This window comes from Thamnophis sirtalis, unplaced genomic scaffold (genome assembly GCF_051295495.1).
Source record: "Thamnophis sirtalis isolate CommonGarterSnake01/CBP01778 unplaced genomic scaffold, rThaSir2_p1.2 scaffold_4, whole genome shotgun sequence".
NCBI classification, from domain to species: domain Eukaryota; kingdom Metazoa; phylum Chordata; class Lepidosauria; order Squamata; family Natricidae; genus Thamnophis; species Thamnophis sirtalis.
In genome coordinates this window covers 120408901-120436521 of record NW_028261384.1, presented here as the reverse complement: position 1 = coordinate 120436521, position 27621 = coordinate 120408901, and the positions used below count along the sequence as shown (strand labels likewise).

General features: G+C 40.2%; 2 protein-coding genes across 2 annotated transcripts in view; one reads left to right on the top strand and one right to left on the bottom strand.

Moving 5' to 3' along the window:
• Positions 1-10628: 10628 nt before the first annotated feature.
• On the bottom strand, positions 10629-11684 carry LOC106546544 (urotensin-2 receptor-like). The gene has a single exon (XM_014063433.2). The coding sequence runs from the start codon at positions 11682-11684 to the stop codon at positions 10629-10631; it is 1056 nt and encodes a 351-aa protein (XP_013918908.1).
• A 13357-nt stretch (positions 11685-25041) lies between these two features.
• CUNH19orf85 (chromosome unknown C19orf85 homolog) overlaps positions 25042-27621 on the top strand; it is a 2914-nt gene continuing 334 nt past the window's right edge. The window contains exons 1-2 of the mRNA XM_087711989.1: positions 25042-25373; positions 26504-27621. The exon at positions 26504-27621 is cut by the window's right edge and continues 334 nt beyond it. Coding sequence (XP_087568115.1) covers positions 25180-25373; positions 26504-26939 — 630 coding nt within the window. The 5' untranslated portion in view covers positions 25042-25179 and the 3' untranslated portion in view covers positions 26940-27621. The remainder of the gene's footprint in view (positions 25374-26503) is intronic.

Sequence of the window (27621 nt, the reverse complement as noted above, 5' to 3'; positions counted from 1 at the left end):
TTTCATTTTTTTGCCACGAATGCCGCTGACTACCACATGGTTGATGGCAGAATTTACCATTTTCCTCTAGAGCAGGGATGTGAAACTCGATTTCATTGAGGGCTGCGTCAAGATTGTGTTTGACCTCAGGGGCTTGGGGGGCATGGCTGGGGTGGGTGCATCCAGCTCGACATCACTCGTCAAGGCTCCGTTTTCAGCCACAACGGCCTTCTGCAGCCCTCTACCGGGGAAAAACAGAGCTCAGGGAGGCTGTCAGGGCTGGAAACAGAGCTCGGGTGTGCTGCGTGTAGTCTCCCCAAGTTCCATTTTCACTGGCAGAGGGCTTCAGAAGGTCCTTACGACTGAAGACTGAGCTGGGAGGGCTGTGCACTGCCCTCCCAATCTCCATTTTCACTGGCAGGGTCACCATGGGGCGGTCCTTTGCTGTTTCTAGGGTGGGCCCATGGGACAGATCTAAGCACTCTATGGACTGGATTCAGCCCGTGGGCCTTGAGTTTGACATCCCTGCTCTAGAGGGTCAGAACTAGGCTAAGGATTTTAAGTTACAGGGAAGGGCGTAGATTAAACATTAGGAAGAATGTCCGTAGGGCAGAAGTATTCCACAGTGGAACCACCTGTATTGGAAGGGATTAGACTGTCATTTGAATTTTTAAGCAGAGACTAGATCACTTATCAGAGATGCTGAAAAAAGGGGCTAATTAGCAGGATGATGGACAATGTTTATGGTCCTTCCCTGTGCTCTGATTTTGTGAAAGAAACCATTTGCCTTCAAAGTGGAAGCAGATTTATTTTTCCTGGAAGGCTCCAATTTCAGAACAGCTCCCCATCAAAATTCCTGCTACTAGGGTGGAAACTAAAGAGACATTTTCAGACATGTCAGCAGGGAGGCAAGAGTGCATTGGCAATTTCCTGGCCAACTCATACCCTTTTGCCTCTTCAAATTTTCAAGAATCACCTTATAACCCTTAAGATGAACTCTAGACCAATTAGGATCATATTATCTCAGTGCTAGCCCCCTTTGTCTTCTCAAATTTTGAACATTTTAGAGATACAGTCTATTGGAAGTTTCAATTATAAAATCTCTCATTTAGCGTGACCCGTCAAAAGCGCGGACGGCAAAAGCGCGATCGACAAAATCGCGCCTTTGACGTCATCACAGCGCGACGAAAAAGATCGAAAAATTCAAATAAAAATTAATAAAAATTAAATTAAAGCAAGCCGATTCACATAAAGGTAAGGGTTAGGTTTAGGGTTAGGGTTAGGGTTAGGTTAAGGGTTAGGGTTAGCTTTAGAGCGTTAGCGTTAGGGTTAGGATAAGGGTTAGCGTTAGGTTTTTCGTTACTTTAACGGTTAGGTTTTGGGTTAGGTTTAGGGTTAGGTTAAGGGTTAGGTTTAGGGTTAGGTTTAGGGTTAGGTTTGGGGGGCTTAGGGTAAGGTTTTCGCTTTATTTTTACAATTTTTCGATCTTTTTCGTCGCGCTGTGATGACGTCACAGCGCGCTTTTGTCGAGCGCGATTTTGTCCTACGCGCTTTTGTGGTGGAACCTCATTTAGAAGGCCCTTAAAGCTACTATGTAGTGGAACTTTGGTGGGGAATTACAATAGGGTGATGCTATCCAAAGGAGTGGAGAGATATTGCAGCCAAGACTACTGGCTGGCAGGCTGGCATAATCTACATGGATCAAAGGGAGATCATGAGATAACCCATGTGCAGTCTGGACAGTAGCTCCTTGTTAGTAAACTGCAGAAGATGAAAATGTTTGCAGCTGTCTCAGTATTTGAGCTGCCAGGAGCCTGGGAGGGTCTAGGAGAGGGGTGTCAATCTCGGGGCCCACAGGACGGATGTGTCGCACTGGCCATGCCCACCCCAGTTTAGCGAAGGGGGAAAAAGTCATGATACATCACGTGACGACAAAGTGACGCCACAACTTTGACATCCCTGGCCTAGGCCTAGGACAATTTGCCCCAACTGACTCACCAATGGACAATTTGCCTCAGCAAAATTCAATGCAGGATAACTCAAGAGGGGGACAAGTGAATTGCAGTAGGCCTTATCTGCTGAAGGTTTGATCCTTCTCAAGTTAGAAGTCCTTGAGGCTGGGGTGAGGCTGCTATTCTACTTGTCCCTCTCTTGAGCTATCCAGCATTAAATTATCCCCCAAGGAATTGTCCTGTGGTAAGTTGGCTGTGGCAAGTTGTCCCAGTCTGCCCTGGGATTCCATTTATCTTACGACTGTGGTGTAGACATTATGTGGACATTAAGCTGTGCCTTCCTTCCTCATTTCTTAATCACTTTGCGAAGAAATTAATCTACAAACATAGATACTGTACCTTCTTCGGTGAATCAAACCTTTAAAGATTACAAAAAAGAAAAAAGGATTTAAAGATTCAAGAATGTTTCGCAAAAAAACTTAATAAAAAAGGTAGAAAACAACTTTTAACTATTTTTTATAAATTATTTTTATTTTCAACAAAAGTGCTTTAATATAAATTTGTACCTAGCCAGTTGAAGAGACCAGGTCTCCCTGGGGCAGGTGTAGGCAACCCGCAGCTCCAGAGCCTCAAGCAGCTCTTTTATCCTTCTGCTCCAGCTCCCTTTTGAGAAAGAGAGACAGAGACAAACAGAGAGTGGGAGACCCATTTCCTACAGGAAAAAAAAAAGGGAGCCGCAAAATCGCGGTAGCCATGACTGGTGTGTGTGTGTGTGTGTGTGTGTGTGTGTGTGTGAGAGAGAGAGAGAGAGAGAGAGAGAGAGAGAGAGAGAGAGAGAGAGAGAGAGAGAGAGAGAGAGAGAGAGAGAGAGAGAGAGAGAGAGAGAGAGTGAACTGACTGGGTGGGAGTGACATTGAAGTGGCCATGCCCATCCAAATGGCTCTTTGAGTGTTTAAGGTTGCAGACCTCCTGCCTTTTTGTTTATTATAGCAGTAGACTTATATACCGCTTCATAGGCCTTTCAGGCCTCTCTAAGCGGTTTACAGAGAGTCAGCATATTGCCCCCAACAATCTGGGTCCTCATTTTACCCACCTCGGAAGGATGGAAGGCTGAGTCAACCCTGAGCCCGTGAGATTTGAACCGCTGACCTGCTGATCTAGCAGTAGCCTGCAGTGCTGCATTTAACCACTGCGCCACCTTGGCTCTTATTATTAAAAAGTGCATCTTACTGGTGGACTCTACATAACAAAAGATAAGGTAATGAATTAGACCACTAGTTCAGAAGATTTTAAAGACTAATCTGCATTTGAAACAAGAGATTTTTGGGATTAATGGAGAAACAACTGGGAAAAAGTCAGATAACATTGCTTTTATATATGGTATCCACAGTGAGATTATTATATCCTCAAAAGTGAAAGGCTTGACATTACTCATAATGGAGGAATGTTGGGTGAAGATGATGGAAGTTACACAGATGACTAAATTGACTTATTTGATTAGAGAAAAGAAAACATTTATATTTATGGCTGACTGGAAACCCCTTATGGACTTTTTTCATGAGGCAAGAAAAAAATGAACTCTTGATTTGTGATTTTGATCATTAGAAAATATTAGAATAGAAAATAATAGAAGAAATAGGCTGCTTTTGGTAACCATAGAGCAAGATATAATTTTATAATTGTACTTGTATTTGCTGTAAAGGAAATTTATTTCCATTTCTTTTCATCTTTTCTTTTTGCCCCTTTGTCCCGTCTTTCCTCCTCTTTTTTCCTTTCCTTTCTTTATATTAGTTTTTATCTAGTTTTAACTGGTTTTTAAAAGTTTTAATACAATTTATCAAAAAGAAAAAAAAAGAAAATACATTAGTATTTACCAGAGCCTCTCTTAGAAGTAAAAATATAGCTCATTGGCCAACTGCTACAAAGATAGAACTCTGTAGCTTCAGAGTTCTGGAACTTAAAAATGACTGAGTGAGGAAAAAATGTTGTGGTTTCTAGGTAGAGATTTGCTTGCTTTCCAAGTATTTTTACTTTTACTTACGGGAAATTCAAGTTGAAACACCCACCCATCACTTTAAATTGTTGAAAATTCCAGGAAAATGGTGTGTGCAGAGAGATGCAAGATCATCTTATTCCAGAAGGATTTCCAACGGACCTCAACAATAAAAAAAAACCAATCCCAAAAGAATCTGTTCTTAGGATGCTTGCTGTAGCTGTGGGAGTTTAAAACCAGCAAGAAATTATTCCATTAGAATATGCTACGTGGCCTGAAAGGTGATTCAAAATCCACTTAAGCAAAAGCCCAAGTATTGGTTTTTCCCCCCCTTATTCTTTAGAAAAAGAATTGTGACAAAGAAAGAACTAGAAAGATACAGTGACAAGAAAATCAATACAATGCAAATATAAATCAAAGCCAGAGTGAGGAGTTTAATGGGTATTTATTTACAAAGGTGGTTTTAAAATATAAAACTAAAATTCCACTCTTCAGAATAATTATTTCCATAATGTGCAGCAGTCCCAAAACTAATTAGATAATTTTGCAAATAGAGATCTTTACTCGCTTCCAGGGCATCTAACTATTATTGTTCCAAAATAACAAGTGGACAAGCTTTACACCTCTGCATTAATGGTTGGGAGATACCAGAGAGATGCCATAAGCTAGTAGAGAGGAAAGAGCCCTAAATAAATATTTCTTCTTCCCAGAATATTATGAAAAATTGTTATATAAATAGTGCTGAGCTGAGACCCTTAATTAAATGACCATTTCCCCAGATTCTTAAGGAAACCTGCGATAGTTACAAGGATAAAAAATAATAATACAGATAATCCTCAACTTATCAGGGTTCGGCTGCTGAGAGTTTGCAAGGGTTCGGGAAAACCTCTAGCTAAGATTTGGTGCAGTTCAGAGAACCCTGAAATCCCAATCCTGGCTTGCTCCACCCACTCCTCCCCTCCCAGGAATCCCCACGTGGCCTGTTTTGGATCCAGTAAGTGCAGGGTGTGTGTGAAGGCTCGGGGAGGGTAAAAAACAGGCCTACTGGAAGTTTGGGAAGACCAGAAACAGGTTTCTGACCTCCAGAGGGGCTTCAGAGCCTGGGGAGGCCATTTTCCCACTTCTGGAAGCTCAAGGAAAGCCTCCGGAGCCCAGGGAGGGCAAAAACGCCCCCCCTCGGCCATGGTGCAGGAGACCGACTAGGCCACACCCACCCAGCAACCGGGCAGAGAACCCCTTGCTAAAATTTTTGAAGCCCACCCCTGCTATAATCATTTGTTTAACAACTGTTTGAAGTTAAAACAGCACCGCAAAAAGGGATTTATAACCAGTCCTCAGACTTACAACCATCACAGCATCCCCACAGTCATGTGATCAAAATTAGGGCGCTTGGCAACCATCATGTATTTATGGTGGTTGCAGTATCCCAGGGTCATGTGATCATTATTTGTGACCTTTCCTAAAGAGAAACTGACTTTGATCTAGGGAACGTAATTGCCTTCTTGACTTTTTTTAACCCTTTTGTGGTTGCCTCCAGACTTTATTCCACCTGCATGGAAGACACTAAAACCACCAAGTTTTTAGTCTAAGCTGGGACGTCAAAGAACATCCTGCTGGAATGCAGTGGTAAACCATTTCTGTATTACTACACTGAAAGATTATTATATGAAAAAGAAGGAAATTAAATGGGTATGTCTCCATGAAGTTTCCAGAGGCTAAACTCAATGTGGAGGAGACTTTATTTTTAGAAACCATATTATAAACATGAAACATTAATTGGCATGTTGTCATGAGCTTAACTCATTATACCTGGTCTTTCACTAGAAGAAAATCATGCGATGTTACTTGGCAGTGCAATCCTGGGAATTTCTGGGAGATGCAGAAATAAGCGGTATTCAATACTGACAGAAGAAAGAGAAGATAGGAAGGAGGGAGGGAAGAAGGTAGGGAAGCAAGGAGGGAAAAAGGGAGGGAAGGAAAGAGAGAAGGAGAGTAGATAGGAAGGAGGGAAGGAGGGAAGAAAGGAGGGAATGTAAGAGAAGGGAAAGGAGGGAAGGAAGGAAGAAAGGAGGGAGGGAAGGTATGAGAGAAGGAGGGGGGATGGAGAGAGGAAAGGGAAGGGGAAGGAAAGGAGGAAAGGAAAAGAAAGGGAAGGAGAGAAGGAGGGAAGGAAGGAAGGGGAGTGGGAAAGAAGAAACAAGGGAAGGAAAGAGGGAGGGAGGGAAGAAGATACCTAACCTTTGATGTCTATAATGATTTTGATATCACGGGAATGTCTTGAAACGTAGTCAAATGTAAAGCAAAACAGTGGATGTTGTATTGTCTTTTACCAGCTATTGGTTGTTGTATTTTTCTTTTACTAATAAAAATAATTTTAAAAAAAATACTGACATTTGGTAGCCGTGTGAGTTGTCCAGCCTGAAATAAACATATTATTCACTCCCACAATAAAAACTGAAAAGCAGGCATGAAGGGTGCACTGAATGACTGCTTAGAAGTGAGAAGAAGAAAAAGAGAGAAATGATCCTTCTAACTTGGGGAATTATTTAGTTAATTTATTTCAACATTGATATGTCATGCTCCAGATGGCTTACAAATGTTTCTTTACAATAAGATATAATCTAACAAACCAGTAAAAAGCAGCCTTTCTTGAAAAAAAAATATTTTCACCCCTCTCTTAAACTTCAGCAGGATGAAATCCTGGCTCTATTCCAGTGCAGGTTGCTTCATAGTTTAGGATATGCCAAAGAAAAAGTGAAAAAATGATGTGGAGATTACAAGTATTTTCAGCAGCCATTGAAAAAAAAAAATCTGTTGAAGATTTAAAAGCCCAGGAGGGATTTCACTGAAATAAGGGGTTGATCAAGTGACCTGCACCAAAGTTAGGTATTATTTACTCTGTACAAAAATCTAAAATTGTCCATCAGCATGTGTCCAAAAAAATGAGGAAAACTTTCATTTAAAAGGAGATGGTGCTAGATTTCCAGAAGCACAGGAAGGAACCTACCCCACTGTATATCGAGGGAGGCTGTGTGAAGAGAGTTTCCTCTTTTAAATTCTTGGGAGTGCTTATTAGTCAAGATCTCACCTGGAGAAACAACATGTCCCTGGTGATTGGAAAGGCTCAACAGAGACTTCATTTCCTTAGAATTCTGCAAAAAAAATATCAGGTGGAACAACAGCTGATGACCTCTTTCTATTGGTCCACCATAGAAAGTGTACTAACATATTGCATTATAGTATGGTATGCTGGTTTAACAGCTGAAGACAGGAAGGCACTACAGAGAGTGATCAATTTGGCACAAGAAACTATTGGTTGCCCTCTAACACCACTGGATGACATCGCCAGATCTCGCTGCTTTAGCGGAGTAAGGAAGATACTCAGAGATGATTCACACCCTGGTCAGTGTCTCTTTGCACTTCTACCATCGGGCAGAAGACATCAAAGTATAGCCAGCTGAACAAATAGGTTTAAAAATAATTTCTATCCTTGGGTTGTCAGACTTTTAAATACAACCACAATCACTCTGTGCACACATGGAAATGTATGACTAGTTGTTTCTTTTTATTTTTTCGTTTCCGCTCTAATTTTGCACCAGTGAGGCTAAAACCAATTTCATTGTATTTATTTTGTACAATGACAATAAAGACTCTACTATTTAACTTTCTGCTTTTCAGATGCTTACAGAACTGGCGTATATAAAAACCTGGAAATTCTATTTTAGATCAGGTGATAAGCCTCTAAAAGTGGCTACAGATGTTCAGTTTCTGCCTTAGCCAGGAAATATTTAACAAAGAACGTTGTGTACATATTTATCAAAAAGTACTTTTTTTTCATCAAGCGTGGTGGATTAAGAAGATATAGGACAGGAGAAAGCTCAGATGGAAGCACTCGAGATACATTTCTTCAATCCTTAAAGACAGAAAAGACATGTCTCATTAAAATGAAATTAAGGTGAAAAACAGCAGCATTACTTATAAAAGACAAGAAGACTTAAGACTTTGTAGAATTCAATTTTGAAATTCTGCTCTACTAGTTCCAAATTACAAGTTGTCACTTTAAACCCCAGATACGATAGTCTTATGCCTTTCATAAATTTATGCTCATCTTTCATGTAGTTTACTTCAATCATGAAATTTCTCGTCTTGTTCTACAGTTTTATGCATTACAATGTCTTTTGCATTGTTGTATATTTTATGTTGAGAACAAAGCAAATCATGTTTTCCATTTCTACTGAAATGTAATTATCTTTAGCACAGATGCAAATTCACATTTTAGCTCATTTAAAACAGCACCATTACAGCCAAACGTTGTTACAGATGCATTTCTGCTGTTATAATAGATAGAGTTCACAATAAGAACCATTTAACTGCCGGGAAAGGAATTACATGTACAAATTATGTCATTTATTTATATAATTGGCATACCATATTGTAATACATTTTAAAAGTAAAAATAATAATATTAAATACGTATCTATTTTTCTGCAACACCAAACTGTGTTATCTCTATTTCTGTCTGTCTCCTTCTCTCTTTCTACCACCACCCTCTCACTTTCTTTCCTATATCTATCTATCTACTTACCTACCTACCTACCTATCATCTATCTCTCTCTCATCTATCTTCTATTTAATTTTAAGAAAAGAAAGGTTACTACAGTGATCAAATGCTTTTAATGGGTAAATATATAACTTGGGCAATGTTTGGTTGATCTTAGCACCTTAAAATTAATGCATATTATATTAGCTAATCAAGAAAATGATTTAATCAGTGAAAAATAGAAAGAAACATTTTTAAATTTGCTTAAAGATTTCAACATTTAGTCTCATCTTAAATGACAACACATTGTATTCTTACACAGATTTAAGTCCTATATAAATTCAGTAAGATCTTTTTCCATGTAACTGAGGTAGGATTAGAATCTGAAGTTAATGTATTATTTCTGAAAATAGCAAATTAAAAGTAGGATTTTCTGTTCTAAGGCACACTCATCTCAATATAATTGAAATAATTTGAAATATAATTTCAGAATAAGTTGAAATATAATTTTAAGTTCAATATAATTTGTTGCAGGCTGAAGATGTAGAAACTTACTTCGGATATCTAAGAACTAGAACTTAACAGAGCATTTCAGACAAAATGCACAATTTTCATTTCTTTCCCAGTTTGATATTCTCAGCATTCTAAAGAGTCATTTGGACAATAAACAGTCCAGACCTCCTAATGAGAAAGACAATTGTGACATTCATAATGAAATTAATTTTGATAATAAAGAGGAGGTTGATGTTGTATTAAAGCACTATTGTCAAAAGGTATATTAATTACAACACATATTCATTATTTTGAATTTGTTAGAGCAGTCAAAAACTTTAATTTTGAGAAATTCAAAATTTGGCAAGGATCAATTTTTTTCTATTTGTAACTAAGAATTTTTTTTTTTTGCTCAGAAGTCTGTATGTGAATGTGTGATATAAAACCTTGAAAAATATTATCAGACATGGAACTTATAATTTTACAACATACAGTATTATTGTTAAAATATTTTTCTGTGTGTATTTGAATAGGTTCAGTATTAATATTTTATATTAATATATATTCATGGGTGGTAGGTATGCTGGTCTTGTTGTATTCCGGTCTTTTCCCGTGTAAGATTGAGACTGTCTTGGCAACATTTCAGCGAGGTCTCACTCGCCATCTTCAGGCTGGGTTTTATATATATTGTACATACACCTTAGGAAACTATTAAGCACATTTCTAGATAAATTTCTAGGTGGTGTTATTGATAGATTTCCTATCCCTTCTATAAACCAGAGTATATTCTCTGAATTCATTTTAGAAATCACTTTATATCACTTCATTTTATTGTATGACTGAAGGAAGAATTTTTAAAATAACATTTGCAGCATCTTTATGTGGTGAACTGTAAGTTTGCTTATGATCTCTTTTTCAACTAAAAGATCCCAATTATTTTGCAATCTGTAGTCTACTTGTGGGCCTGAAAAAGAAGAAACCCAACTTAGGAATTAAATAGTTTTCAATTGAACTGAACAGGTTTTTTTTTTACATATGGATGGGATGCAAATGCTACAGTTGAATACCAATTAATTAGCCACCCTGTTTTTATTGTGAAGTTGACTCTTATTTCCTATAATCTGATTTCTTACAGCTGCAAACCCCCTTTCAACATGACTTCGATGGAGCTGGATCTTTTCTGATCCAGGACTGGTTCAGTTGAAATGGATCTCCACAATGGAGACAGAGGAAAAATTTACTAAGCAGCATAGATGAAAAGAGGCCAGATATTCTAGTTACCTTTTACTCAGCAAGAGTTATTTTCCCCAGGGGAAAAAAATCACTAAGTTAATTTGGAGAATGGCTGGAATAAGGGGGAAACCTGGCATATATGCCAATTGTTAATCAATATGGTTTCTCCATTCTGCTCATTACAAAGGATTGGTAGCAACCTTGTTCTAATCCACTTGAAAATTAGCATTTCTATTGATCACCCCTAATGCATGACCTGGGCATGCTAGCTGGGCCATTCTCTTGACTTCCAGATGTCTCACAGGATGATCAGGTTGTGATCTCAAACATCTGAACAATTATCTTAGTAGTTAGAAATCATGATTCTGTGAGCACATACCAGCTATGAGCAAGATTCATCTTGGCTTTCCTTTAGTGTCCCTCCTTGCTTACCTGTATCTCAGGTGCCTGTGACCCCTTCCCTCTGAGACCCATTTCTGCTCTGGAGGCATGGCAGGAAGCCCCAGGAAGCCCCTCGTTGGTGACTACGTAAGTATTCACGGTAGTTGCGTGTGAGCAGAGTGTAGAGGAAAGGGTTGATGCAGCTGTTCCCGTAGGTCAGGCAGGTCACCAGATGATTGACAGAGATCTCCGTGTGGATGGGCAGGTGGGCTGCCGAGGGGCAATAAAGGGGAAGGAGTTGCCAGATCCAAAAGGGCAAATAACAGGCCCAAAATGCCAAGACAATCACTAGGATGAGGAGGAAGACCCGGTTCTTAGGGGAACGTCCCAAGCCTCCACGGGTCTGTGACAACCAGTAGCTTCTTGCCAGGCGCCAGTAGAGCGACCCAATAACTATCCCAGGTGCCACTATGCTAGTGCCAAAAAGGATGCTCAGGTATACTTTGTATTGCTCCTCACTCCAGGTGGGGGAGCAGAGGCGACGCACCCCAGCTCCATTCCCCATTGTACGTTCCTCCTGGTGGATCATGACCATCATAGGGAGGGCCAGAGCAAAGGACAGGAGCCAAACAGCAATGGCCAGAGGTCGGCTGCATCGCCGCGCACGGCTGGCAGCCTGGAACGGGTGCACCACAGCAGTGTAGCGCTCGCAGCTCATGAGAGTCAGCAAGAAGATGCTGGCATGCATAGTGAGGAGGTCTAGGCTGAGCAGAATCCGGCAGCCAGCCTCCCCGAAGGGCCAGTCCTTCACCAGCCCATTGTGAACAATGAAGGGGGCCGTCAAAAGATACAAAAGGTCAGCCAGAGCTAGGTTAATTAGGTGGACTTGCAGAGAGGAGGCCGAGGCTGAGGCCCGCACCACCGCCAGGGCATAGAGGTTGCCAGCCACCCCGGTAACACACATCAGGCTCAAGACAGTTCCTAGGACTGCCGCTGATTCATCTCCTTCTGATGAGGAGCCATTGCCTAGCAGTAGCCACGAAGAAAAGTTTGTTGATGATGTCATCACAAGGAAATGGTCCAAGGTAAGCTGCTCCGAATAATTTTTTAACATTCTAGTCCCAAGAAGAGAAGTCAAGGAAAGCGTACCACCAATCTCTTCTACCACCACCAATCAATTTCTACTCACCAGTTCAGTTGAATGTCAAAGTCAATATCATACCACCTCTTTGTCTCTGTTTTTTGGTCTACTACTCCATCTATAAGTCTATCTGTTGCCCTTTTGATGCTTCCCATTCCTCTTTTTGCTCCATCCTGTTGCTGTATTCAAAAAATTGGTTTGAGATTGTAAAGAATACTTTCGGGGGGAGTCACTTTCCACCCCCATCTCTCTTGTATCTGATGCATAAGGTCCCTGCTTTGGATCTAATCATGAAGAAGCTTTTTCTTCCGTTCCTCGTTCCCTTCTTCCTTTCCTCTACATTCTCAACGCCGGTGATGGCGCAAGGCCTCCTGTATGTGAAGAGGATCTATGCATATCTGTCTGGGTTTGCAAATTCTCTTCTCTCACATTCTTCGCACCCTGCTAATATTGGTATGTTGGGGTCGAACCTTGGTGCAGCTCCTGTCTATTCTGAGGAGCCTGTTTATTTCAACCCTGAGGTGGGATTTTGACAACACGTCAGCAATAGGGGCTGAGGGGCGGGTGCTGGGGAGACATTTAGGGGTCTGATTGGTCTGGAGATGGTAACAGACAGAATTTTCTCCACCTCCTCACCCCAAACAGACGTACACTCAGGGTCCAACTCCCTGCTGGCATAACTATACAACTTTCCATGGAATGATGCCAACCAGGAGAAAGAAAAAATAACCAAGGGATAGAAAGACAGAAGGGGACTGTATTGATCAATGGACAAAAGGAATTCACAAATGCCGACACAGAAAGACAGACCTTAGATGAAAAGGAGTGAAATGAAAATGAACCATGACTTTTTATCCATCCATCTGTTTCCTACACTAGAATAAGGTGTCAGACAGCTCTTCTGTATCCTTGCTGTTGATTTTGTTTTCATGTCTATTCCCTTTCAACAATTTTCCACCATTAAATCATTTATATGACAGATTAAATATTCATCAAACTATCCTACTTTTAGTCAATGTGTCCCAAAACAAATCAATTATATTTAATTACAAACTGCCCAGTCCATCTAAGCTTAATGTGTTGTGTAAACCCTGCCACACTGGGTCTACAATAGTACACAATTTTTGTGATATGGTACCAATAATACACAATTTTTGTGATATGGTTTGCACACTCACTGTATAATAAGTTGAACAACAAACAGAGGATTTGTACACAGCGCTAAGCATATTGTATATTACTTTTTGTGACTGTCTTAAAATACAACTCCCAAGGAACAAGATAATGCATTAAACATTTTTTATTACTTCAACATATTCATTAATGGTTTGGATCAACTTGGTAAAAGATATTTTATCAGATTTGCACATTATACAAAATGAGGTGGCACAGTTAATGGTCTCAAAGTTGGGCACTTACATTTAAAGGGATTTTGATTGAAAATAGCAAATGTAATTTAATTACAAAGGAAGTTCTTCATTAGCAAAAAGAAATAAAACACAGAAGAGATATAGCATATGATGCATTTGCTTTGGAAACAGTATATGTAAAAAGAATTGAGAAATATAGCTGTTCAAAGTTTGAACATTAGTTAATATGATAGAGTTCCAGAAAGGGAAATGGATTTTAGGCAGTATCAATCGAAGTATAATTGTAAACTGCCTTGAATGCCCTATAAAAAGAAAGAAGATATTAACTCAAAACAAATAAATACATGCATAATAAGTACATTTCCAAAGTTTGGAAGGTAATAATGAAAGTAATAATTATTCTTTATTGGTTAGATTTTGCTTCAATACCTCTGCATCTTGCTTGGGGCATCTTAATTTAAAAAAGATTTAATGAAACCAAAACTGGTGCAAAAAAAAAAGGGGGGGACCAGAGGAAAATAAGACCTAAGACCTAAAAGGGACTGGAGGAAAAATTTTTAAAAAATGCTACCACTTCGGATGAACCGGTATTTCCGATGAAAAGCTGTGATGCACAATTTATATTAGCTAGAAAGCAGGTGTGGCACAGCGGATTCCCCCCCTTCCTGTTCTACTTATCTTTGCAGGCATGCTCGCTAGCAGGCTCCGCCCACCTGCCCAGACATCATCATGTCCATTTTTGACGCTCTGTGCATGCACGGAAGGCCCTGAGCATGCGTGGAAGTGGCACATGCAAGCAGAGCAAGCACATGTGCACGCTCACATTTGCAAACCGGTAGCAAAGGTAAGTAGATTTCACCCCTGATTCATTTAGTGACCTTTCAAAGTTACAATAGCACTGAAAAAAAGTGACTTATGGTCAGTTTTCACACTTATGACCATTGTAGCATCTCCATGGTCACATAATCAAAATTTGGGTGCTTGGCAACTAGCATATATTTATGAGGGTTGCACTGTTTCAGGGCGATGTGATCACCATTTGTAACCTTCCCAGCCGGCTTCTGATAGGCCAATTCAATGCGGGAAGCGAGATTCGCTCAATGAGCCCAAGATTTATTTAACAACTGCAGTGATTCACTTAACAACTGTGGCAATAACATTCGTAAAATGGTGCAAAACTCACTTAACAACTTCCTTTCTTAGTAACCAAAAATTTTGACTCCATTGTGGTTGTAAATTGAGAACTGCCATACCATAATTTGGATTCCTGCACTGAGCAGAGAATTGCTCTTAAATTGTTCCTTCCATTTCCAGGATTCAGATATTTTGTGCGACTCCACAGAAGCAGAAGTTACATTTACTTTATGCCTATAGCAAATACATGATCTGACAAAGCAGCACTTGTAAGAGAGAGGGCAGTTTCTTGGCTGTGAGTGAAGCGCTGTGCAGATGTGAAATGTTTGTGGCAGTCTGTTTTCAGTTAGAAGTCTCCCAGAATTTCACGCGCATATTATTCCTGTTGCGTGTTTGTGCTTTACCACTAGTGTGTTTTGTTGGCGTGGGTGGGTGTGAACTTGCTATTCAGAGGAAAGTCTGAATATTTGTCTAGGAAACAAATAAATAAAACTTTTATTTATAACACACTCCCCCACGAGGACACACTCCAAGCACAATTTTGCAAAACTAACCAACAGCAGTTAAAAATTATACAAAGGGAATAAAATCAAATGAAATATATTGACAACTGGAGTGAAAATAATGTTGTACAATTAAAAGATTCTAAACCTACCTTCCACCTGGCTTTACTAATAAGATTTACAACAAAACAGACCTATCACTATTCTTAGCCTTCTGTTCATAGTCACTTCCATGAGTTTATTGAATAAGCAGATTTTCAGATCCTTCTTAAAATCCCGGGGATATAATTGGAATCTGTCATCCAATGCATTAAGCCGTGGCACGACAAAACCGCGGTCGACTAAAGCGCGCCCGATTAAAGCGCGTCGCTGACATCAGCAGCAGCGCGACAACAGCGACCGCGGAGAAAAAAGAGCGCTTTAAAAAGCGCTTTGAAAGCAAGCCGATTCACGTTAAGGTAAGGGTTAGGGTTAGGGTTAGGGTTAGGGTTAGGTTAAGGGTTAGGTTTAGGGTTAGGTTAAGCGTTAGGGTTAGGTTAAGGGTTAGCGTTAGGTTTAGCGTTAGATTAAGGGTTAGGTTTAGGGTTAGGTTTCGGGGGGTTAGGTTTAGGTTTAGGTGTTAATTTTAGCTTTAGCGCTCACAGCGTGCTTTTTTTGTCACGCTGTGATGACGTCAGGTACGCGTTTTCGTCGAGCGCGGTTTTGTGGTGGAACCGCATTAAGCCACTCTCCCATTGTGTGTTGCTGTATCATGAACTGTGTCTTTGTTCAGGTTGCTCCTTCTCTTTTGGGCATTTCAGGGATGGTCTCAGTCCCTTCCGCTTTTAGATCATTTTAGATCCCTCCTTCAGAACCAGTTTATCCATCTCTCCCACCATTTCATTAATCCTTGGGTTGGGTTGAGAAGTGAGTCTTGCTGATTTGTGCTGAGCGGATCTGGTGCGTGAAGAGGCAGAGCCTGTGAAGGGCAAATCTGTGCCAGGAAGCCAGGGCTTGGCCAAACCAAATCTGCTGGGTTAGTTTAACCTCGTGGCCCTCCACGGCAGAGGCTCTTCTTGGAGAGGGAAAGGACTCTTAAGTATTCAGAACAGGAGCAGAGCAAGATCCCAGAAACAAAGCTTGGGCTTCAGACAAGAAGCCCTGGATCTGAGCTTACAAAAGCTGAATAAGTAACGTTGTATCTGAACAGGAGCAAAATGTTTTTCAACTCAGGCAGTCAGCTTTCTGAAAATGGGGAGCTGCTGGTTTTCAGGTTGCCATAGGAACCAGATTCCTCTTTGAGAAGTCCTTGGTGCTCTCTGAGTCTGGTTGTTTTCTTGCAGATGTTTAACTATTCAAACTAAATGACACCATCCGTGCCAATAGAAAGTGCTCGTAATTTATATTCTGGTGGCTTATTGCTTTGCCAGTGTTGATGGGCATGGCAGTTCTTTGGTTGGGCTGTTTACTGTTAGCTTGTTTGGCAGTCCCTTGATTGAGGTATTGATTGCTTCTTGATTGTAGATATGATGTTAATCTTGGTGTCAATCTATATGGGTGTTAACTGATGGTGGGGAGGCGATTTAGTCTTTTTGTTCCCTTTACGGCTTGTTGGTTTCTCTTTGTGAGAAGCCTTGGGGCTGAGAGGCAAGTTTGGTGTCTGGAAATGAGATGACTGAATGGGCCTAGACCAGTGTTTCTCAACCTTGGCAACTTGAAGATGTCCGGACTTCAACTCCCAGAATTCCCCAGCCAGCGAATGCATTCGCTGGCTGGGGAATTCTGGGAGTTGAAGTCCGGACATCTTCAAGTTGCCAAGGTTGAGAAACACTGGCCTAGACACTGTCACTCCTCACATCTCATTCTGGAGTCATGTTTTGATATACAGTCTTTCACATGAGTTCTTCCTCAGTAGTGGCAATGCAAAAGACCATTATTTTGAGGAATTTAGTGACAAACATTTTGATTTCTACTTCATATAAGTTCTTCATCATATAATGTTCTTCACTAAGAACATTCTAGAACAGTGTTTCTCAACCTTGGCAACTTGAAGATGCAAATGCTGGCTGGGGAATTCTGGGAGTTGAAGTCTGGACATCTTCAAGTTGCCACGGTTGAGAAACACTGTTCTAGAAGCTTAGAGCTCATTCTGAGCTATCTGGCTTATTTTCATCTTTTCTCACTGGATGAAAGAGAAGGCGTGGAAGGGAATTTTTGTGTAGTTTCAAAGCTTTTCCTGCTATAAGAGTCTCAGGTCTTTGATTCCCATCCCAGAGTCATGTGTCAGCCAGTCAATGTCAGGTCTCTTGACCATAGCAGAGATATGAAATCATAGTGCCAATTTTTGATAAAAAATTGTGGGCTTGCTGTTATCCATAGCGAAGTTCTGCATCAAACCTAGCACTAAGTACTGTAGAAATTGGCCACTTTTGGGGTACCACTGCTGACATTAAATAATGATAAAGCTTAAAATCCCTTCACAGGTAGTCCTCAACTTATGATCATTCATTTATTGACCCCTTAAAGTTGCAATGGCACTGAAAAAAAGTGACTTATGACCCTTTTTCACACATTGCCGCATCCCTGTGGTCGCATGATCAAAACTTGGATACTTGGCAACTGGCATGTATTTGTGAAAATCGCAGTGTCCCAGGGTCATGTGATCACCTTTTGCAACTTTTTTGAAAGTCAATGGGGAAGCCAAATTCATTTAACAACCATGTTACTAATTTAATTGCCTGGGCACCTGATCACTGCCCTGATACTTGGCAAAACACTCTCTCAACTGTGTTGGTTGTTCTCTACAATACTCTACAACAATCTTCTATCTTTATTTCTAGTTGTGGATGACCTGGAAATAAACCTTGCTTTTTGTGTGGCCATATATGGTTGCCTTGAGATCCCCTAAAGTTTTTAACTGTGTCTTGGATGTTGTAAAAGGAAAATATTTGCCAATAAGAGCCAAGACTGGCCCAAACCGGTTACAGCTTGAAGAAGATGGCATCTTCCCAATATGCATGCAGAAATTTTTAACTCTTTACTTTGATCTTGCCAAAGAGAGAATATTTTCATCACACTGAAAGGCAGGAAATAAGTTGTATAAGGATGCTGGATAAGCTCCCAGTTACAGAGGGTGTATGCAGCAGGAGTGTGTGTGTGTGTGTGTGTGTGTGTGTGTAAGTCAAGATGGCAGCCATTTTGACCTTCAACATAAAGACACAAATGGTTGCCCCTAGGTGGTTTTTGTTTTATGATTGCATTAACAGATGACTTTGGGAAATGCTTAATGCACTTCTTTGAGAAATCTTAAGGCTTTTCATTTGCCCCATATATTCACTGAAATGAAAGCGGCAATTCTGAAAAGCAACGGTTTGCCACTAAATTCTAGGAGAATGAAAATGGGGAAATTTCAGGAATGAAGCCAGGGAGGCCATATTTGAGTTGCAGTTTGGCCCACTCTGATCCCGTGTGGAGGCCAGAACAGGATGGTTCTCCAGTTCTGACCAGCAAGTCAAAAGCACCCAGGACAAATTCCTCTTGAACTCCGATTCCAGGGATGCTGGAAGATACACCAACTGTCCCATGAGGTTGTGGCCTCTTCAGATCGAATCTCAGAGCTCCACTTCTGCCTCACACAGTTTAGAAATGTGATCTTGACAATGGCTAGTTCTTTTTCTTTTTTCCCCTTCCCTCCTTCCACCTTCCCTTCCTCCCTCCCTCCCCCTTTCGTTCTTTTCTTTCCTTCCTTCCTCTCTCTCTCTCTGTATGTGTGTATCTGCCTGGCTTTCTTTCTTTCCTTCCTTCCTCTTTCCTTCCTCCCTTCCTTCCTCTCTCTTTCTTTCTCTGCCTGCCTGCCTGCCTGCCTCTCTTTCTTTTCTTTCTTTCTTTCTTTCTTTCTTTCTTTCTTTCTTTCTTTCTTTCTTTCTTTCTTCCTTCCTTCCTTCCTTCCTTCCTTCCTTCCTTCCTTCCTATTTCCCTCTTCCACAATGGCTTTCACCTGGTAGCCAGACATCAGCTGGAGATGGGAGCACAAAACGAATATGATTTGGGGGAAACTGCTCATGTCTCCCTTGGCTGTTATCCCAAATCCCAGCTTGAAGCCAGCAAGGGTCTCCCACCCACTGTGCCTAATTTGTACACCCGCGCCAATGTCTTGCAGAAAAATAAACTGAGAGGGAACAGCAGCAGCATTGCAGCAGATGTGGGTCAGTTCAACTAACAAATACTGAATTTGGCTCTCTTAAGAAGAATGAAAGAACCGAGCCTGTCCAAAAGAGATTTTTTCTTCTCCTCCCAATATCTTGTCTGTTTCACTAAAACTTTAATGTAAATGATGATTTATATTATTCCTTGTTAGAATTCTTAATATGTGTCATTCCTATACTACCCAGAATAAGCTATTTGTGTTTCACCCTTCCCCAAACGTGAGATTGGAAGGACCTAAATTTGACAAACAAATACATAAATCCATAAATAAATAAAAATTTGGGGGGATGAAGAGACCCAGCTAGTTAAAAACAGCCTGTGAAGTTTTGTCCAGGGTTCCATACAATCATAGAGTTGGAAGGGATCATAGAGTCCAATTGCTGCACAGTTCAAAATCCATATTACATTATCTCAGAGAGTTGACTGCCCAGCCTCTGAACACAACCCATCTTGAGTCAACATAGGAGCACCTCCACACCAAGTCTGTTTGAAAACACAGACATTTCAATCTGGAAAGAAATTGAGGACTACCTGTAACCCTGAACATGTTCTGACCTAGGCTTCCCCAGCAGCATGAAACCACATCCGAGTCCCGATAAGCCCCTTTTATTTAATTTATAATGAATTCCTCTCCAGGAAAGTCCCGGCCCACAGTCTTTCAAGATAGTTCACAATTACCAATTTTTATCAGGCTTGGAGAGTGGCCAAGCCAATATCTTTCAGACACTGCAATACTTGGCAAAAATGCAGGAATGAACTAATTGTCTCCATGGGAGGGGCCCCATGAGAGGGGCCATTCACCGTCCACCTGTGGCCTTGCTCCTTAGCTATTCCTTTCATCTGACAACTATGCTCATGCACACGCTGGGAACAGGCTCCAGCTGTTCCTCTGCCTCACTGATGTGACTCCAAAGGCAGCTGATAACTGGCATACAGCTGTGGCCCCTCTCTGCCTCCAACACAAAGCACTCATCAGAGCCTTCCCCAGACTCCAGGACTGGCCCATGTTCCCCCTGCCCCCCAACCTCCTCACTGTCCAAATCTGCTGCCAGCTCTGCTGGCTGGCCACCATTTTTTTCTGGGCAGAATAGATCTCATACTAGAAGAGGTGACTCCTTTCCTTTCCACTGTAGAATGCTATATAGGAGACAGAATGACCGGTGAAGAAATTATGAACAAAAACATTTTGGCCATCTCTCTCTCTCTCTCTTTCTCCCTCTCCCTCCCTCCCTCTCTCCATCCCTCCCCCTCCCCTTCTCTCCACAAGGCTTGGCCTTTTACACACCTGTGGACATGAGAGTATTCTTTGTTTATGCACAGAGTTTGTTTTACCACCCTTGTGTGAGAAGCAATTTGAGGTGAGGCAGGGAGGTATGGAAAGAAGCTTTTGATTCTACTTTGGGGGAAATAGGACAAAACAGTGCTTGAATACCTGGTTCTTACTGTCCCAGAACCCAGACTTAATTCTAACAGTCAATTTCCAGAACAAGTGCGCATAGTTAACTCAGAAGTGAGAAAGCAAATCCCCTTATATTTACCACGTCTCCTTAATAAGGGGCTTTAGGATTTAAATATAAAGTTTATGTCACTTAGGAACAGTGGATTTATTAAATCACAAATCATGTAATAAATATGCAGCCCAACTCTATTTTTACTTTTTATTGCAATCCTGTGACCTTATGACTTGCTTGTTTGTTGTCTTTTCCACTATGAGGAATAAGAGCTGTCTAGTATGTTTATTTCAATTATAGTAGTTACATTATTATTGCTGTAATTATAGCTGTCCTGCCTATCTCAAAACCTACCATGGAAGCTATTTGATGGTCAAATATTGAAAGGAATCTGAAAGATTAAACTTTTAATGCTTTTTTTAATCAGAAAAGATGCTATTGTTGAAGTTTTTTTGCTACTATAGCCCAATGTGGCTCTCTTTGTACAATATTTTCTGGGCAAACATCATATGTTAAAAAAAGCAAGTTTTTAAATTTATATTTATTAAGAATGTTCATATAATAGAAAGGAAGGAAGGAAGGAAGTAAAAAGCAAAAGAAAACTAAAGAAATATATATAAATGAACTCAAAACTTTTTTTCAACAGATAGCTATTGCCTTCCTCCCTCTTAAATATTTTGCAAACCATCTCACATCCTTTTAAGCCACGTCTTTCTTAATGTTTAAATGCACAAATCATTAATTCATTTTTTTTCTTTTAGCAAAAAGTCCATATAAGGGTTCAAGACTTTTTTTAATGTTCAGTTTGATCATTTCTGGAAATTCTGACATTTTCATAATTTACTTCTCCATTATGGGAATTTCATTACTTTTTCCAGTGTTGACCATTCAATATAATTTTTTAATTCAAAGAAGGAAGGAAGGAAGGTTTTGAAGGAAAGAAGTTTAAATATATAAAGAATACATATATGTACTATATTGTTTTAAAAACTACTGATTAGTGTTGAGATCCAAATAAATGTAAATATAAACAGTGATATTTACATTTCATAACATAACATAACATAACATAACATAACATAACATAACATAACATAACATAACATAACATGGGAAGTACTATGATATCCAAACAAAGACTTTATGTTAAAAACAACCCAAAGGGTTATGAGTCTAGTTTTATTCTGTTTTCCCAATTAATACTCTTTTTCCCAAGTTATCAGAACTATCAGAAAGAGGAATATCAAGATAAGATTATTATTCCTTTTCTCCAGGTAGTGGTTTGTTTCTGTTTTGCTTTTATAATGTCTCTTTTTGTCCCTCCATCATCACCACAGTCCCTTAAAGTTTTCTCCTCATACAACAGCCTTACCATCAAATGTTCCCCCTTTTTTCTTATTATTCTGCTTTGTGGTCCTTAACATGCAAGCTGGGGACTTAGCCCTTCATGTTGCTGGTCAAACAGCTGATAATGAGCTAGAAGATTGTTGAACAAAGGAAGTTGGAAAATAGATGGCAATAGTGGTTAAACCTTTGCATTGACTCAACAATTATTTCTCATTCTATCCTCCCACCTTCCTTTCTGGAAGCAGAGGGCCTGCGTTTAATGGCAATCGCGATGAGCAATTACTTTATAATTGCCTTTATAGTACAGGACAGTCCTTTAGGGTGCTAAGACAAAGGAAGAAGGCCAACAAGGATGTTGCTTTCTTTTGTGCTAACAAATTCTCTGTAGCTGGCATCTCCATGGTGTTTTGAATGTTCAGTGGCCAGCGAAGGTGAGGGCATCTGAAAAGAGTGCAAGTAGCAATAACAGCCACATCCCAGCAAGAAATATGTGCTAATGAGGAAGCTTCTCCTGAGGGTTTCAACCTGAGAGACTACAAACCATCAGGAGAGAATTAGTGAAAGAGTGGGGAGAGGAAATGAAAGCCACAGTAATTTGGCCAGTATTGCAGAAAATAATTACCTTTAGATTTAACCTATGCCTCCAAACAGAGTCTGCAAGCCTTGTTAGCAAATGGGGCAATGATGCATGAAATGATAATAATTAAGAGGGGTGGATATAAAAGCATAGAACAAGCAACAGGCAGACATGATTTACAGCTGCTAACTTTTTTCCACCTGGTACCTGGAAAGCTGCTTTTAATCAGCACCTTGCACGAAGGAATTAACAAGGTTACATTTTCATCACCACTTATTTTTGCCAGAAAAGAAGAGAAACGGACATCATTGAGGTTAAGTGAGGGAGTGGAATCAAAAGTCATTTTACGCCACAACTCTGCATGGGCCTATAAGTTGAAGGAAGCTCATGTGGATAGAGGACCTTAGTTCTATAAATGTTTTAGATAACAGCTGGAAGCTGAGATGGGGATGGGGATTGCTGTGACCCTACCAGAAGCTCTAAGCTGCTCTTTATAGATATCTTAGCAAAGTCCTTGTCTCTTGAGTTTTAAGATATCTTGTTGAAATATTGATTCTTGAAGTTAAATTAGAACTTTCCTTTCCTGAATTAACAACCAGCACCATTTATGGAGTAGAGGGCCCCATGGCCATTATCTCCCCTTTAGTTAACAACCAAACCACCGGTGCTGTTTTGTTCATTTTTTTAAAACAGTGTTGGTGTGCTTCAGAGAGAGGAGGAGAAGAAAGGAGTGGCATTCCTAAGCTTCATTATCATCCTCTATTCTGTGCTGGATACCAGTTTCAGACAACCTTCCAAAAAGAGTAGACAACATTGTGGGAAAGGACTGATAGGCACAGGATAAGGAAAAATGAACGGAATGGAAAAATGAACAGACACAGAAATGGCCGGCTGAATACTAGCATATATTGGAGCCTTTCCTGGGAATCTGCCTTCTTAGTTTACCTCATCAAAGAATAGGTAAGTGGGATTGAAAGATGTTTTCCTTTCCAACTATACATCCTTTGAAAAATGTAACATACCAGAAAAAAATGGAAGACTCACTTCTTCCATAAAATTTGATCCTATCATCCATCTGATCAAAACATCAGTCAATGTCTTTTGTATGTAATATCTTTTTCCAAATCATTCATAAAGCCTGTTGTTTGTAAATTCACTTTCAACTCAGTCTATCCATAGAAACAGATATTGCTGTTCAGATTGTTAATATTCATTTCTGACTTCACTTCTCAAAAGCGTCGTTTCCAGTGTTAAATTAATTTGTGTCAATCTGCAACTGTTAGTCAGGTTTATGTATTTTCTCCTTTAATTGAAATCTTTAATTTTACAACCAATCCAATTTTTAAAATCTTATTTTTTAAGAAAAATAAAACAAAAGTATTTTCCCAAAGGAAGATTTTTTCCCCCACAATTGGATTCCAAATTTATCTGGACTCTTGTTGCATTCTGAAATCAAAGTTTTAATCCATCTTATGATGTTTATTATTATTTTTTTTAAAAAGGAGGTTGTAGTTCTTAATTCTTAAGCTTGTAATTAAAACTTTATTTCATTCAAGATTGAGTGCAAAATGATCCAGTGCTTTCAAACTTTTTGATCTAAAGATTTGCAATGGCTAAAAAGTAGTTAACAAGCTATTTCCAAAAGGAAAGGAAATAAGGAATGAAAAGGAAGTATGCAAAATTAGCGCCCTTTCAAAGGGGCCAAGCATGTTTTGAGCAAGGTAACTATTTACTCTATTCACACTGCTTAAAATCTGTTGGAGATTGCTGTCTTGCTGTCTTCTTACAAGGAGCAAATATGTAGAGCACTTGTGGGCGATCTCTATTCCTCTCTTTAGTCCAGAAAGGTTTGAAAAGCCAGTCTACTCATTCTTCGTTCCTCTCTTCATTCTTCTCTGTGGTTGTCAGCTCTGCTTTTTTTTTTAATTGTCTTCAGTTTGCCATTCTTTTCCTGGGAGTCTCAATACTCTTAAGAGACGTTCTGTAACAAATCACTGGCTCCTGATAGTGAACTCTTAAGAGTTCTTAGCTCAAGTGTGAAATTGTTCACCATCTAACAAAAGATTATCACCCGCTGTTCAAATCAGGCTTAGTGCAGGAAATTAGAAGGATTACTGATATGACACCAAAGGGATCCAGGGTTGATCAGGGAAACAACAAGTCAGACCTCTTGGTGTATAATTGGCCATGATGTCTCTGCGCTGCAGCTTGTGGGAAGAAATATCCATCTGGTTCACTTCCAAGCTGGGAGAAAGATACTGGAAACATGGAGGCTGATTGGAAGGAATGTTTAATGATGAAGCAGAACCACATGTGATTCTGGGCAGCTGACAAAATGGAGTTGAGACTGGGGTTTTTTATACCTTCTGTGAGCTTTGCACTTGAGCTTTCTGCTCTTGTGCAAGAATGTGTATTCTATTGGCAATTGTCAGATTCCTATAGGATCATGTAAGGTTCATAGTTGGATCTATAGGCAAAGAGGAAATGCAAATCCTAGGTGTTTGTCTGAGCTAAGTTTGGTTGAAGTTTGGACTGTTGTGGGTGGTGGTGCAATGAAGGGACTGTTGTTCTGAAAGGACAATTCCTATTGCAGCTTAATGGCTTTCGTCCTGTTTTGGCTCTTGGGTGAGGGTATTTGCTTATGAATAGAGCTATTTAGATACTTGTCTTCTTTCAATAAGCTCTTTACCTCTTATGCTGACATCCGCTGTGGGCTATTAAAGAAAGTGAGGATTGCTTTCTGCCTCTAAAAAAACATGTTTCTGCCTTTCTCATTTAGGGAAATATAATATCTTGCCTTTTATTTTAAATATTCCTCAAAATATTTCATTCTTCTAGGAGAGGGGTGGGTGCTGACTTCCTACAAGCTAGAATTGAATCTCACTCATATGAAGACAGAGAATGCTTCACCACAGCTACCCAATTTTGGCACCCCCACCACAGCCCCTGGCTCCTGCTGAAGAGGGGAGTGACCTATGCACCTTTGTGTCAGCAGCAACATCCCATGTGATGCGTGCTCTGCAGAAGCCATGCAAGAGCCGACCTGCTAAGCGGAAAGTGAATCTCCGGCGGTTCCTTCAAAACCAGATATGCAGGTACAGTTGGAATGGTTTCATCCTCCCTACCTCTGGAGGAACCACACCTGTTCTGAGCCACCATCCTTAAAATGAACAGGAACCTTTTAGGTCCATGTTTGTCCCAGCTTATTGGTGGAAGAAGGATGTCACCCTATGTGATTTTGGAATGTAATATTACATCATCTCCCAACCAAGGCTTTCAGATTGGTTGGGTCCTTAGCTCCAAGAATTCCCAACCAACATAGACCTCTGGAAGTTCTAGGCATCCATTTCGCTTCAGCACCTCTGGAAGGCTTCAGATTGGGGGAGGCAGCAGGAATAGTATTAATCCTCTTTATACCAGGCTTTGTGTTTTTAATTGGGTTTCAGAGGGGAGGCCCAAAAAAGACTGTCTTTTTTTTTTTTGGCTTTGCAGGGAATTTAATTTTTTTTAAAGCAGAAAAGATGAAGTCTTATTTCGACACAAAGAAAGAGGAGGATGAATGGTCCTGTATTTGTTCTTATGTTATGAAAAAGTGGCCACGTATTGCAGCAATGAAAGTGTGTGTGTGTGAGGGGATGAATGAATTTGAATGGCTTAATCTTAGCGTTGGGGGCAGCAGTAAAAATGGGGCTTGGGAAGGTCATATGGTCTGCACTTGATCACTCTTACTTTTACAAGTACTTAGTGATGAGGTGCTTCACATATACAGGTAATGTACGACCCCAATTTAATTCCTGTTGCATGCAAGCCAGTTGTTAAGTGAGTTACACCTGATTTTACCACCTTTTTTGGTCAATGTGAAATACAGCAGTGTTATGATCCGTGAAGGATAAGCGGAAATGTAACAGCAAAATTCAGAAGTTTGTTTAAGTCAGTCCCCATTATTGTACTGAAATGTAGCACTCCATTAACTGTTCTACAGGTCCATGCCGTTCCCTCCCCACCCCACAATGCAATTCTCATGTATCACTGCTGAGTGCTGACATTTGTTAGTATTAATGTTTTCATTTCTCAAAAGCATCCTTCAATATTTCCAGCATTAGAACATTTTGTATCATTCTGTAAGATATACTCTACTACAGATAATTTTTAACATTTCAGGAATTGTTTCCATCCTTGTAGGATACCTCACTGCTTTTTTTCTCTCCTTTCTGTCCATCTCCAGAAGCTTTTCTGACATTGAAGCTGCTACTCACAGCTTGGCTTCCTCCATCCTTTCTCAAGAAGCTCTGGAACTGCCTACGGTATCCCAGCAAAAGACCCCCATGAAGACCCCCTCATCCCAGCCAGTCCAGCCTCCTCCTGTCTCTTTTTCAGGCATAGCAGAAGCTTTTGCAGCTCCAGATCCAAGCCCTGATTGGTGCCTCTCCCTTGAGTCTCTCATGTCAGAGCCCGATGAATTTTTCGAACCCATTGCCAAGGAGAACTTGCTTGGCCTGGATGCATTTGGTTCAAACCAGCTGGGATATGATCCATACACTGATTCACAATCCTGTCTACTTTTGACAGCCGGTGGAAACCTTCTGGAGCCCACACCAGTCTATTCTCCAATGTCTCATCTTTACTGCCATTCTAAAGGCAATGTCAGCTTCTGCCTATGACATCCACATTCCCTTCTGAGATGTGGACATAGGATGCTTTCTACAAATATCATTGTTTGTCAAGGAGGAAGAGGAGGAGGAGAGGGAGGGAGGGAGGAAGGAAGGAAGGAAGGAAGGGGCATTTTCAAATATACTCTCACTTTGGTGAAGGGAGAACAGCAACCTCTTTGCTGGAGAATTTTGGGACATGCTTTGGTGTTAAATCTTTGCCATGCTCGTCTTGTGTAGTGGGTAAAGGAAAAGCCTTGGGGAAGAGGAGGAAAAAAACCACACCCCAAAATATGTTCAGTTGCATACAAGGAAAACCAGTACAAAATGTTTTACAGATGGCACTTGGCAGCAACAAGGTTAGCTAAAATCTTAACAAATACCTCCCCCAAATGTTGGAAATGCGAATCAATACACGGAACATATTACTATTTATGGTGGACCTGTGAGGAGGTTAAATTTTTTTGGAAAAGGATCAAAAATTGGCTAGAGGCATTAACAGGGGTTAAAATAGAATGGAAACCTGAAGTTTTTTTATTAGGAATAATGTCTGCGAAATACAAAAAAGAAATCCAGTATTTAATACTACATATAATTACGGCGGCAAGGATTGCCTTTGCCCAGAAATGGAAAAACAAATTAATTCCAAGCAAAGATGAAATGATAAGAAAGGTTATGGATTGTGCTGAAATGG

Excerpts from the sequence above, each read along its gene's own strand:
- LOC106546544 (XM_014063433.2), bottom strand. The coding sequence starts at position 11,684 with ATGTTAAAAAATTATTCGGAGCAGCTTACCTTGGACCATTTCCTTGTG.